General features: G+C 37.5%; 1 protein-coding gene across 1 annotated transcript in view; it reads right to left on the bottom strand.

Moving 5' to 3' along the window:
- MTTP (microsomal triglyceride transfer protein) overlaps positions 1-14,089 on the bottom strand; it is a 35,286-nt gene extending 21,197 nt beyond the window's left edge. Inside the window, exons 1-4 of the mRNA XM_063310445.1 lie at positions 13,917-14,089; positions 7,686-7,873; positions 6,771-6,914; positions 1,946-2,053 (exon numbers count right to left, since the gene is read on the bottom strand). Coding sequence (XP_063166515.1) covers positions 1,946-2,053; positions 6,771-6,914; positions 7,686-7,873; positions 13,917-14,019 — 543 coding nt within the window. The 5' untranslated portion in view covers positions 14,020-14,089. The remainder of the gene's footprint in view (positions 1-1,945; positions 2,054-6,770; positions 6,915-7,685; positions 7,874-13,916) is intronic.
- Between the last annotated feature and the right edge of the window lie 1,179 nt (positions 14,090-15,268).

Genomic DNA, 15,268 nt, shown 5'->3' on the forward strand with positions numbered 1-15,268 from the left:
TGGGTTTCTACGCAATGCAAATTTCACCTTCAGTGGAGGAGTTTTCTTTAAGATTGCAGCTGGTGAAGGAAAGATCTGCAGTCTCAATAGTTCTAACTCCCATTAAGAGTGATATTATTTATATTTTTTAAATCTGTAGGATAATTTCAAAGAAGTATTTAATATTATTTAAAGCCTAGTTTGTATATCACATTAAACCATTATTTGCTTAACCATGATTTGTTGATTAAGTCATAATTAGCTGTGTTCATATATTACACTATGCCTTGAACCATGGCTCAGAAACCACGAAGAGTGGATTCACACAACTTGTTCAAGAAACAAAACACTGACTAACTTGTGTCAACATTCTTCATGCTTTGACTACAATTCTAAATAATTACCCAGGATTTGATTACTATTCACATTTCTTTCAGACATCAAAGAGAAGACAGGAAGAGGTCCAAACCTTTTCTCTAAGTCTTTTATTGTTATACTGTCTTAATCTAACCTTTACTCTAGATTTCCAAATAGATTGTAGCATGGATGTCTGCACAAGAAGGAGGGGCAGGGCAAATAATGTCACATGCATTATAATGACATTGGACAAATGACACGATGACATCAGGACACGTGCTGACATCAGGACCTGATGGATGCTTAAGATTGTACATAGCAATCAATAGGCCCTATTTAAACACCAATCAGATAGTTCTATTTAGTTTACAATAGACACGTGTGAAGAAACTCTATAAAACAACGAATCAAGCACCAGCTATTGGCTGTGTTTGTATCCCAACAAGCCATGGTCTGTTAACTATGGTTTTATCAAATAAAGTACACTTGACTAGAACCAAACAAAACTATATTCTTGCTTAGTGTGATGGGTGAATCTTATCTTAGACTTGCATGTGTCTAAGATTTGCCTGTGTCATATGAGTGGCCTACTCATATAGCTTCAGAACCCATATAGTTGCATAAATCCAAGTTCATGCAGGATAGCATTGCCCATCTTTGAGCTTTAAAACCATGAATACTTATGTTTTCCAGTTCTAGTTAGAAAATGAAGTTGGGTATATTGTTTCTGTGAGCAGGCCCTGCTTACAGGCAGCTATTTATGTAAGTGGCTGATCATGGAACAGGGAGTTAACACTGCCTTTATTATCTTCTGCAATCAAGACATAGCATTCTTTATTATTTTCTGTTCCCTCCCTCCTCCAGGTAAATTTACAATAGGCTAAAATGAGAGACAGAGGCAAACACATTGTAACAAAGGGCTTAGCAAAAGGGAGTGAGCATTTCACACATTTGATGGTTTCAGCATGGAATACATGTGTGGGGAATAGGAAAACAATCATAGTACTCCATGGTTGTGAATTCATTTGGTCTTGCCCTTAACCCTTACTTTGAGGGCAATATGAGCTGGTTCTTCAGCAAAATTTATAAACCACTTTCATTACTGGTGATGCGTTAATTAAATAACAAGCTTCTTAAAGACATACGCATTTGTGTTTTGCTTTTTAGAGCTCTGTCCTCAACACTGTAAGAGGATAATACTCACTGCATTAATTTCTGCCCAGATTTGAACATATATTTTGTATTTTATTTATTAATCAAATTTATCACCGCCCATCTCCCAAAAGGGACTCGAATGGGCCTGTATGATTTTTATTAAAATCTGTGTCCCCTTTCTCTTCTTTTTTTAACGATGTATTTCCTCTTGCAGAGTAATAAGCCATCTGTTCTTTTTCTTTATTCTCTTTTTTATTCCTTTGTTTTTTATAATTTTATTATATTGTATTTTCCTATTTTGTTTGGTTACAATTGACACTACCCAGAGTCAATGAGTTGCATGGTGCCTAAATTAAATAAATTGAATTAATGTGTTACATGTTCTCCTATTAAAATAAAGACAAACAAATACATTTAAGCTGAACACTTTAGCATGCATGACAGAATAGAGTACCTCACTGGCAGCACCAGAATTCAGCTGTATTTGAAACAAACTAGCCAGGCCTCTCTTGAGATTTTTGATAACAGGAGGTTCATCTTCATAGCAGTAGAAATTTTTAATCTGGAAGGTGTAGCGGAGGGAGAGAGAAAGAGAGAATATTTTTATTTTATTCTTTTATTTCTATTCCACGTTTATTATTTTTATAAATAACTCAAGGCGGTGAACATACCTAATACTCCTTCCTCCTCCTATTTTCCCCACAACAACATGTAGTAAGAGCAAATTTTAATTTGAAAATTATCCTCCAAAATTCCAGTCATTATTTGATCATTAATTTTTTCCACAATTATTAATACTAGAGGATGAATCCGTATTCTATTCCACAGATACGTCCAAGAGCAGTTCCAATAAGACAGCGGCGGTACAAGAACAGGAATGTGTGTCAAATCAACCGCTGAGCTGCCGATCGGAAGGTCGGCGGTTCGAAACCGCGCGGCGGGGTGAGCTCCCGTTGCCAGTCCCAGCTCCTGCTCACCTAGCAGTTCGAAAACATGCAAATGTGCGTAGATCAATAGGTACCGCTTCGGCGGGAAGGTAACGGCGTTCCGTGTCGTCATGCTGGCCACATGACCGTAGAAGTGTCTACGGACAAACGCCGGCTCCAAGGCTTAGAAACGGAGATGAGCACCGCCCCCTAGAGTCGGACACGACTGGACTTTACGTCGAGGGAAACCTTTACCTTTACCTAACTTATTTCCAGGCATAAACAACCTTAATATGCAACACTTCATTTCAATAATAGAAACATTATAACATTTTAAATTCATCCAAAATCAGCATTGTCATGAAAGCTCAAACACGGAGTTCTTTAGTGGTTGTTAAAATATGCAGCCCAAAATCAAATGCAATAAATCTTTCCCATGTTGCCATGAATAAATAATATAATTACCACCATACTGTTGCTTAAAATGCCAAGTGCAGGAAGCAACAGCCAGATGGCTTAGAATTGTCAGTACAAAAAGTGATGGATGATGTGATGCTTGTTTGGCAAATAAGTCTTATATTTTCTTGCGGTGAGTGTCCAGCTGTGGCACAGAACACTTAAACGCAGAAGGCCTTAATACAGCCTTCCCTGACCTGGTGACCTCCAGATTATTGTAATAAAATTCCCAGAATTCCTAAGCCTGCATATCCTAAAGTCAGTTCCTGGCATTTTCAATTTGAAAAAAGGTCAGAAGGTAGAACAGTAGCTACTCAAAATCATGGGGAACCACTACCAGACTAGACTGCCAGTGGCTACAGGTTACAGTCAGTCTCATTTTTTAATGCCTGTAGCCCATCCCTCATTGAAATTGGGCAACAACATGGTAAAATGTTGGGGGGAGATGGAGAGGTTATTAAGTAGTGAGTAAAATGGCTATGCCAGAAATCTTCTAGATGAGATGAATGCCTCCAGAGGGTGCATGACGCTTTTCCCCTGGAATTCATGATCTAAACTATCGATGGGCTTCTCTCATATCCATCTACCCACAAAACAAATAATATTTTTAAATATGTCCTCACAATGTTTTGTCATCCCCAGCCCACAGCAGTCTTAAAATAGCATTTTCCCTTTTTTCTTAATGCAAATTTTGTCATGGAGATGGCACAAGATGCTTCCTCGATGATGCTGGTGATGATGATATCAGGGACGGAGACCTGCTTAGATCCTATTGGCTACTTTATGCAGCTGTCTTTATGTCCCATCCCCTCCAGTCACTGGGCATTGCCTTCCATAGTTTTTTGGGACTGGGCTGCAGAAGAAGATACACACCTGGTTTCCACAGAGGCATCAGTTTTGAAAAGTGCAGGTTAGGCATTATGTGGGTTCTATATACACATAGGTTTAGTGCTGTATTGAAAGCACCAGACCTGCTTTATTTTTAAAACAGGTTTAATGCTCTGTAGCACTACTGATAGATCAATCGATTATGTGCCATCAAGTTGGTGTCTTACCTAGCTACCATATACACATATACATATATATATACATATACATGGATAATGCCCACAGTGACATTTGGTCAGAGGAGAAACAAAACTGAGGACTCCAACAATTGTTTTCCTTAACTTGTCCCATGTTAAGATTGTAAGGACAGCACCTTTTGCTGGCCTTATTACTGAGACAGGATGAAGCTTGACAGTCAAGGCCACAATTTATGCTGCCTTACTTTTCTGCCAACAATAAGGACCAAAACAACATTAATGCAATTGTGAGAAGTTCCCTTTACGGCAGCACTGTTTTATATTTGAATAGGGAGATGCCACTTCAGAAACAGCAACATATCACTGCCTTTCAAGGTGGGGCCTTTGGTCCATTGGCAGGACCCTCTTCCTTCTCCTTCTGTTCTTGGGGATTCCATCATAGGAACACACTGGCAGGCAGGAGAAAGGTGTCTGAAGTGTGGAATTGCTGGTATACCAATAAGAATACCAATATTACAGCTCACAGTAGTTGGAAGGTAATGACGTTCATGATGACTGAGAAACATTTGAGGTACAGGAATGCATTTGTTTAGTCATATATTTGTTTTTTTAAAACAATTCATCTATTTTCACAGAGCTTCCGCAGAAGCTGTCTCTAGGATCCCGCCCTCCAACAATGGACCTCTTTCCCACACACATTACAAATACTTGTATAGAAGTTCACAGAGCATAGAACAGAGGGAATGCTAGAAATGTATTATTTTTTTCTACACTGAGGCACAGACTTGGTGAAACTTGAGAGGGCAGAGAAGTCATTCTGTTATTGGCTGCTTGAAAAGATAGCAAGAAAGGCCTTGATTCCCTGGCAGTTCTCTGTGCTGAGCTATTGACTAAAAGAATAATTGCTGATTAACTGACAATTCTCTGTAAGCATTAGACTCGCAACATATAGACATGCTGCTATAGTCATGCTTGATATCTGCATGACAGATCTGCAAATAATCCAGAACACAGTTCAATCTCAGGAGCCTTTTAAATAGGCTGAGAGTAGGAAAGGTCATGTGGAAGAACTCTTAAGCCTCTCTTAAATCTTTGACCCCCGCCCCCATGACAATCCTAACGTACATCCCACCATGTATTCTCAAAAGTTGAGAAAAAGTGTTGGCCCTAGTCCCAAAATGATTGCCTCCCCTGATAAAGATGAAAATAAATGAGTCTGTCTCTGGGGTGGCATGAGGAAACTTCTAATGTTAGTACTATCTGACCCTAATAACAATCATGTACTTTACTCTTCAGGATATGATATGGCATATACTTAATACTCTTACATTTCATAGCAACCCCTCTTTTGCCACCCCAGCAGAAATTTTGAGATAACATATATCTTGCTTCTTAATCTAAGCTATGTAAGCAGCCAAAAATGAACCATAGTGAAATTATAACACCAAGACGTGTCAGATGCACAGTGATCTTTGCACTGGCTGCTGCATGTGAACTTAAACCACAAGACTTTGTCCTTTCAGCTAGCACTCCAGGAGTTATAACTTGCTGGGCTCCTGCCCATCCTGCACTTTATAAATCAGGGTTGCAATAAATACACTATCTCTTAGTGGCACTCCATTGATAAATTTTGGCATCCCTTTGACAGCAGTATCCTGTTTCCATGATGGGCAAAGCATTTTAAAGTCATGTAAGTGAATCATTTGAAATCCTTCTCATTCACCCCTGAAATGCCATTTTTCCATCTTCAGATGATACAGCTTTCACCAATGGTATAATATCACAGGCTCTGACATAGAGTGGGCTCACCAGCCTTTGATCCTGGGCTCTTTGTTAAATACAAAAAAGTCCAGGAGGTTTAGGGTAGCCCACACAATTCAAATTGCTTTTCTATGATGCATTCTGACTCTCCCTGGCACTAGATAGGAATGGAAAATCCAAGACGTGGATGGATGAGTGGGAATAGGCTACCCACAAGTTACTTCCACTTATGAAACCCTTGCATTGTTTCATGTGAGACAATGCAGTTTCTCCACCCAAAAACACTGTCCACCCCATTTTATTTTGGTTGCTCTGACAGGCAGAGTGAGGGCAAAAAAAACCCACCTGTCTACCCCACAACTTGCCCAATATCCTCAAGCCAGTGTTGATAATGTATTGTTTTTAATGCTGGCATTTGGTACACTGGCCATGTAGATTATCCATCAGGGCTGTTCAGAGATCTGGATTTCAAGGGCAAACTGTGATTCAGAGAACATGGGGGTGTGCATGTAATGCTTGTTGAGATCACCTTAAAGCAGCTGCAGCTGATATACAATCCTGGGAAAAGACACATTGGTTTTATGGTGTTCCCCACAGTTGCTATATGCATGCCTTCAGGGGCAACCATTGGTGAGGGAGGGGCTCAGAAAATCAGGATGGCAGCCATCACCACCCAACTGAAGCCTCACCACCCAACTGAAATCCCTTTCTACATGTGTTGTAGAATGCAGGAAAAAGGAATGGGACTCTGATTGCACAATCTTTTGTGCTTTTGGGGCCCCTCCCCCATGACACCCAATGATGCCCAATGCCCTTGAAAGATCTGAATCACAGTGTCTGCTTTGAATATGGATATTTGCCAAGTCTTACTAGCTCTCAGGGATTTACTAAATCTCCTCCTGCTACTGTTTGCATGGAAAAGCAGATAAAAGACAGCTTTTGAGTATGTGCTGGCCATACAATACATGGCAACTGGGCTATGTACCATTTAGCCTGTTACAAATGTTGTGGACCCTAATTCAAAGCATGCAAGAAATATATAGTGTATTTATAAATTTGCTCAGGCAATGAGTGAAACCTTTAAAATAAACCTCTCTGCCCATTCTCTTACCTTTCCACGAATCCAGTGCAGAAATACAGGCCTTTTTAAAGCAGCCAGGTGCTCTTCTTCAAATAGTTTATCTGAGTTTTTTTGCCGAAAAATGTCTTTTGTTATAGGACGCTCATTCACATTTTCAATTGTTACATCTGTAATCTGGAAAGGCAAAACATTAAACTAGAACAAAATCATCTATCTTGCAGTGGGAGTTTATTTCCCAAGACTTAATTTCTCCTTTCTTCAACTATTTTTCAATACTTATTTTGTTTTATCTGTACAGTGAAGTGTATGCTTTTTTTTTTTTAACAAAGTGTACACAATTTGAAGTGGCTTTTCAAAACCAACGTGTAACCTGCAATTTCTATTTTGGGTACTGCAAACCACCGGATACAAATCACTCTGTTTTCATACAGATGGCCAAAATCAATGATGGGCTCATATAGCACGCTAACCCATAATGTAGTTTATTTGTTTTTGGCTTACTATGATGTGATTGTACAAATCTGGCCTTTGTTCTATGAGAGTTTACACAAGAATCCTGAAATGGTTAAAAATCTATATAAGTGATAGATCTTCCCCAGTGAGCCTTAAATATTGAAAAATTCCAAACAGAATCTCTAGATTTGTCACTTGGCTTCAATTCTCTGAGTTGCTAACCTTGAGTCCTGATAGCTCCATGTTTAAGCCTACATCCCTGTGCACTTCTCAGAGAGCAAGTACCACTGAATATTGTGGCTTATACTTTCTAAGTAAACAGTGCAATATTGAATGCCTTCAGTTTTAAAATACATCCTATATTTTCTACAGCATAAATAGAATATAATCACATTTTAAATCTTGGTCCCATATTATATTGACTACACTTTCATAACCCAAATTAATTATCAGAAAATGCCTTTATAATGTCATGCCGTGATAACTGCCTACCGCAATTTTGATCAACTGATCATCATCATTATTGGGGTTTCTCCATACTAGGTTGACATCCACTTCAGATGAAATTCGATAGCCCACACTCTCCTGAGGTAAACTTTTCACTCTGTCAATAAGAACTTGGGTAGAATAGGCAAATTTATATAATTTGTCGTTGTTTATTCGTGGACCAGTATTGTGGCCTATATGAAGAAGAAAAAGATAATTGTGTAAAGTGTTGCATCAGTAATTAGCTAAAGTGCAAAGAGGCCACCATATTATTTTCTTATCTCCAAAACATGGCTTAAATATGAGAGATGACAACCCTTAAACTTGCTTAACAGATTCACCATCATGATCCCTCCTACTGAACCTTAAAGATCTTTCTAGATTTTTTAAAATAAACTTTGTGAACCATATGTGCATGAAAACTTTACTTAAAACTAGTCACCTATAATGAAAGGATAATAGAGTAGCATACCCAAACCAACACTCCAGGTTTAAAAACAGGTACACTCTTGTACAGGAAAACCCTATTCCAACCACAGCTTTGTGCTGAGCCTACTTTTATCCATTGCTGAAGGAATCTTTCCCACTGGTAGCATTCTATAATAAGCTGCTGTGCTGTAAATAGTATTTCAATAGTAATTATTTCAACAACATTTTCAATGGATGATTGGCAAAGGTAGGGTTTAAAGGGAAGCAGTACGCCTCTATACCATATCCATCCATTTCAAGGCCATCCCTACTATTAGGCAGAGCAAGGCAGCGGCTCAGGTTGTAGCTGTTGGGATGAGTGGTGTAGCAGCAAAATACTGAACTGCACTCCAGAACTGGGTGTAACATGCAATTTGACCTTCATCTTTTAACACGTTTACTGTAAACTTTGCATTATGATGCCTCCTCTCTGCCTCTTCCTGGCTGCATTTGAGGGAGATTACAGGATCAAAAATGCCACCAGGAGTGACCATTACACTTAGGTATCATGCAAGTTCATTTGTTAGAAATACAAGTGTGCATCTAGATCTGCTTATTTTATCTTTTCTTATTCCATGTATTAAATTATATGCCAGTATTCCAAAGCTGAAACTACCTTGGTTATTTTGGCAGAGGCAAGGCATAAAGATCACAAAAATAATAAATAAAATACAGACTAAAAGAAAAAAATCTTTATATATGTTGGGAACAACATGGGGTGGGTTAGAAAAATCCTAAAATGTTTAACCTGTTGGTTTATTTTTTTAATCTTATTTATCTTTTTATGATTTGTTGTTTGCTATGTCTGATCTACTGATTTTAAGCTTACAGTAATTTTACACATTTCATTTGACTATAAAGTATGACAAACTAATGCACAATTCTAATGCACAATTAAACATGACTGTTAATGCATTAATATGCATCTGTTTTCATATTCACAACAAATCTTTAGACTACATTGCTTTCCACTTTGAGTATTATATCCTTCTGATACAGCCGCAAAGTTTATTCATATAAACGTAGGTTTCCCATTTCCCTAAACATTACTAGACATACATTTTAAATGCAGCATGTTGATATTCTCGCGTAAGGCAGAGTGTGTGTCTGTCATCTAAGCATCTTGCAGAGAAAATGGGGACATGCAACTTAAATAGCTATCTTAGTGTCTGTCATTATAACTTTCTATAATTAACTCATGGTACCGTATAATAGAGAAAGCTATGCTGCCTGAGCTGAGACAGCTGTCAGGGACTGTACCTTTTATTAGTACTCCTGGCATAGACAACACATGCAGTTAGCTGGCTCGAAGATCACAAATTTACACTTGCTGTGTCTTACAGCATTAGTTCACTCTTTACTCCAAAGAAAGCACGCAATTTGAAGAAAATATTAAGCTACCGTATTACACGTTTTCTGCTGTAATCTCACTGAATTCATCTGAGAAGTATAATAATTAGAAATATTTTATATACATAAGCAAAGTATGATCATTAAAGTGTTTATTTTAATACAAAAGCTCCTGTGTTGCTTCAGTTGTGTGATTTTAAGCAGCTGCAACAAAGCATACAACACATACAGCACATTGCAACAACTCAAAAATGATTAAAATCAACACATGGAGCAAATCAATTAAGACTGTCAAAATAAATTCAACATAACCGCACTATTGTCATAGAAAAGCTTTCCATCTTATAGTACCAAGTAACCACACAAATTTGGGTTCTCCTTTGCCCAATTATCTGATCATTCTAATGCCAAAGCATATTCTTTGATAATAAATTAGTAAGAGGGAGTGAAGGCAACATTAGCTATCCATATGCTTGGGCTAATTTAGTGTTCTGCGTTTATCATTATCAGATCACAGAATCTGATTTAAAAAGTGAAGAAGTATTTTAAGCCCTGCTACAGTCAAAAGGTCGCAGTTGTATAAATGATGTTATAATTGGAGAGATAACATAAATATAATTAAGGGAATACCATTCAATACAGACTAATAGAAAATATTGGAGGCTTATTCATGCTTCCATATTTATCGCATATTGCCAAATTAGACATCATACTTATGACATTTCAAAAAATGCTTAAGGCTGCTACTGTTCTTTAAAAGGAAAAGCGGCTGTTTAGAACCCCAATCTGCTGCTGTAATCCAGATCTGGATCAGAGCCCACATCAGTTTGCCACTCAAAATCCACTTTCCCACCTGCTATTTGCCCTTCAGCTTTTCTGCACTTCCCCTTGGCTAATGTACAAATTACCATAAATAGCAGGATAGGGTATTAGTGATTTCTGATATCATACAGAGAACACACACCCTTTCCTGTCCATTTTTGGTGAGAAACTAAAGAAAATAAGTGTGTTGAATCTTTGCATATTTCAGTGCATCTAATGGAAGCATTTTATTTTGCTTAAAAGCAGAAAGAAAAAAACAGGTCGAAATCATCACAGCACAACTAGTCCTGCTCGGTAGACGACATCATCATCATCATCATCATCATCATCATCACCATCACCATCACCATCATTTTTAAAAGGTGCAGGTCCTATCCACCCAAAGTTGTCCATCCTAGATTTAAACCATAATAATATTAGCATTTCATCACTAGGGAGGACTGTGACTACGAAATAAGTTCTCCAGGTGCTCACTTCTATTTTAACACCGCTGCTTATACTGTATTTCTTTAATTTTAAACTGGGCTGCCTCCATCTGGAGAAAAACACACCAACAGACCTTCAAAGAGAGGAACAGTATATTCAGCATATACAGCAAAGGGTCACCCTAAGCTTCTCAGCTGGGGTAGGAAACTAAGGAATATATTGCTTAGAATTTGATAGCTTACTTTTTTCCTCCCACAATAAGCAATGAATGACTCCAAGAGAAACTAAATATATATATATGTATACGTGGGAGTGTTTTCAGTGTATTATTCATAGTCCTTTTTTTACTAACATGAATGAAATGTGACACATTTGCAAAAGTGCATTCAATAGGAATTTAGTCTATTAGCACAGGCTGAACATCATTCATTTCCAGGGGCATTCAGGGAGATGGTCAAAAAGGTCAATATGGTAGCTAAGACTGCACAAATGAAGCCCCCATCCTTTTTAATGTACAAAATTATGCAAGGCCATGTGACTGCCATCAGCTGTGGCCGCCATCTTAATTGTTTTTACCCCCTCGACCCATCGGGTTCTCTAGCCACTTCTCACTGAAGTTATATAAACTGCATTTCCCTCCTAATTTTTTAAATTTAGATGATTTACAACCACCCACTGAAATATGTTCTCCCAGCAATGTGTAGGATAGAATAAAAAAATGAAATGTTACAATGAAAGTACAATAAAATGGAACATCAACAACAAATATAACCTTATGTCAAAATAAACAGAAGGGCAGAAGACAAATACAGAGAAGCAAGTACATTTGAAAGAGTGTAGAGACTACAGTGCACCAAATGAAACAAGGTTCAAGACAACTTGACCTATAAAAATTTAAAAAGTGGTTAGGAGGACGTTTTTGGAGAGGACATCCACAGCAGGAAGTTACTATTAAGAAGATCCTCACCTTACTGTCACTCAGCAGGAACACTCAGAAAAGGTCACTGGAAGATTATGCCAGCATTTGAGCAGGCACATGTATTAAGAAGCAATTCTTCAGTAAATCCTCACACTATGAAAGGTTTTGAAAGGACTGAACTTTAAGAGTCAAGCAGAAAGCTCAGTTGTCACTCAGTTGAGTGAAAAGGATGGATAGCTAACACAGCAGGGCTTGCTGATCAAATCTTGAAGCAAATAAGTTAAGACGTATTATGATTTAAAGATGGACACTCAACTTCCCAAATATATTGCCCACTGTCTCCATTTATTCATTGAAATCATACTGTGCCAGTATGGACCTATAAGCTTTCATTTGGACCTATAAGCTGCTTAAAAGACAGCAAGGATGACAAGGTATTCCTCGCCTCTCTCCCTGTTAAGAGTCTCCCTGCAGGCAAATTCAGTGCCAAACTCCATTTGAAAGTGATCTAGAAAATGCATTTCATCTGAGAGTACCCCAAGTTGGCTAGCAGCCAAGTTACTTTATCTTCTTACTCAGAATACATTTCAATATTCCTTATCACCTCTTTTAATGAACTGGAACTACCTCTTTCTCAATGAGGAATTTACCATCTGCAAGATTCCACCCATTATTCCTTGCTGGATGTAAAAAGCTAAGAGCTGTTGGCCTTGATGATATACCATCTTGTTCACATCATCAGTCCTAAAATTCGATCAGTTAGATGACAATTAATGTGAGTGAATAAACTAAAAAGATAGAGTGCTCTGGATTCCTAAACTGGCTATCTACTTTCATTGTGATACTGAATAAATATGAACAACATTGTCCTTAAAACATTTTGCAGATGTGGCCCAATGTGCTGCAAGATGTTCCACTATATTGTTGTTAGGCGATTTTGGAAAAAAGTGTGGAAAAACTCTAAGGGTATAAGAATGTATGAAACTGTAAGGAAGTAGTTCCTTGCTACTATCCCTGAGTTCTTCCTTGTGTTTTCTCCTGTACTTGCATCCCAATGGAAAATAACCTGCCCCATCACCCCTTAGAATTGTCACACAGGTTGTAAGAAAGTACTTGGGAAGAAATATTTAGCTCATTTCTTCCATTCTGCCAAGCTCATTTTCAGTCTGATCAATGAATAGAAGTAGTCCTATGAATTGGCTTTCCATAGGATATATTCTTAAATCTCTTGGAAAATTTGTAGTTAATTCCTGCTAAATATTCTACTTCCCAAGTCAAAGGAACATGGTTCTGTTTGTAAACATAGTTTATAAAGACTTACATCCTGAGACCTAGAAATTCTACCTTGATGTCTTGCATTAGGCAGCTATTCACTCACAGAAGGCTGATGGGCTTGACTTACCCTTTGCTTCCAAATATAATTAGTTACCTTTCTTTCTCATTGATAAACCCAGTATCTAACTAGAAGCTGAAGAAGAGTTTCATCTCTTCACATTCCAGGAAAATGTCATATCACATATTATCCTGAATTAACTACTATAAATTCAGTTTACCTGTCACCAGCAGATTGTCTATGTCATTCTTATAACAGGATATTTCAAGATGCTTAAGAGCATGGAGAATCAAAGAAGATGGTGCAGTGCACTTTGATAAACTACATAGTTGCTGTATATAGTTGTCATATCTTAGATCCAACAAAGCTCTATTTGAAGAAGTACCCTGGTACTATCTTCTGTCTTTGAATCAGTTCAGTCCAGTATGAAAAAATGTAAGAAGAGAGACCAGGAGGAGAATAGATTGAAAAAGTTTACTGGACAGCAGGTCAAGTATTTGATGAACTATTGGTCATGACTGCACAAGAAGTCAGTGACTGGCAGAGAAATCCGTTCAGAAATAACTCCCATTGATTTAAAAGTTATGGCCTAGATTAGAAAAGACTATTTTCCTAAAACCCTTTTTCAAGTAGATTCCTCTGAATAGTTTCAGTGTTGAAGCATAAATCCAGACTCCATAAGACCTGACTTGCTCCAAACCACCGGTGGCTCATAAAACAACCCATATAAAAAAATCTCCCCGCTTACCCCCGCACCCCACAATTAATTCAACATGATCTAGATATAAAAGTTCCACAGAAGCAAAATCTACATTATACCTTCACGCCTCTCATTAAAAGGCACAGAGACACATCTACTAATGCAAGTCAAAAGATTAAAGATACGAATGCAAGTCAAAAGATTAAACAAGCAACTTACCTTTGACTGATGCCGAGTATGTGGAAATGATGCATGGGAAAAGCACAGTAAGAAGAACCATGCCTGGCTTGTATAAGCTACAAATGATCATATTGGAAATCATGTAAGGCGACTGAGAAGTGAACTGCTCTGATTGAAATGAAGTCTACAAAGAAGTCTTCTATCTGTCACAATGGTGTTTATCGAGATGTAGTAAGAGTCAGATTCCAAATTCCATACTTGGGTACTAAGTTCATTAAAGGTCTTTCTAGTTAATTATTGAAGACTGAGATAATTTGTGTCTAAATGCTTTATTGTTCTCTTAAGCTTTCATCACTACATACTAAAAGGCACCCTAAAGTTAGCCAGTATATTATATGTACATTTGCCCAACTTCCCTTAAACTTTGTAAATGCAATAGGAATGATTACAGGAAATATTGGATTGATAAATAATCTTATGAAAAATTACTCTTTTAATTTTTGCACTGTCACATTATTCAAGAACCTCAAAACATAATTTGCTCTTCCTATGTTTTTGTCCTAAATACATTTTTCATGCCACCGCTGGAAATAAGTGCATGTAGTTTCATTATCTCACTTCTAATTTTTAGTAGAAAACAGCCACTTTGAAAAGCTGTCTTTAATTGTCTGCAGCCTTCCTGGAACTAAATTAAAGTCAGAGTACACTCCCTGTGTAATACTAATACCTGCCCAGAGTTGCTGTGAGTTGTGAGGCATAAAATTATTATTATTATTATTATTATTATTATTATTTACATTTAGGCTGGGATCTAAAGACTTGGCATGTTCAGGAACTACTTTGACTTCTTAAACTATAAACAGAGTAACTCCCTTCTGTCTCACAATTCTCACTAGATAATTATAGAATCCCACAACCTCTAGAATGATTTCACGTACAGCATGAGGAACTGTAGTTGAAGAATAAACATTCCAAAATATTGTATCAAAAATCCTCTAAGATTTAAATCCTCACTAAACCATGGGGTTCATTGGGTGCCTTTGAGCATTTCACAAAGATGCTCAAGATGAAGATTAAATGAGTGCCACCATGAGGCCTTATTAGAAAAGCAGGATCTAAGTACTATAATACAGTAATAAATTACAATTGAATTTAATAAAATGCAGAGTTTTAGTGAATAAAATGTGGACAAATTAATGACTAATAAAAGGAAGTATTTCTTTACACAGCACATGGTTAAACTGTGGAAATTGCTACCATGAGATGTGAAAGTGGCCATCTAGGTGGTTTTAAATGGGGCTAAGCACATTCAAAGAGAACAGAGCTATTCTAATCCACCTTCAAGGGTAGTAAAGGTAAAGGTAAAGGTTTCCCTTGACGTAAAGTCCAGT

Source organism: Candoia aspera, chromosome 8, assembly GCF_035149785.1.
Source record: "Candoia aspera isolate rCanAsp1 chromosome 8, rCanAsp1.hap2, whole genome shotgun sequence".
NCBI lineage: Eukaryota > Metazoa > Chordata > Lepidosauria > Squamata > Boidae > Candoia > Candoia aspera.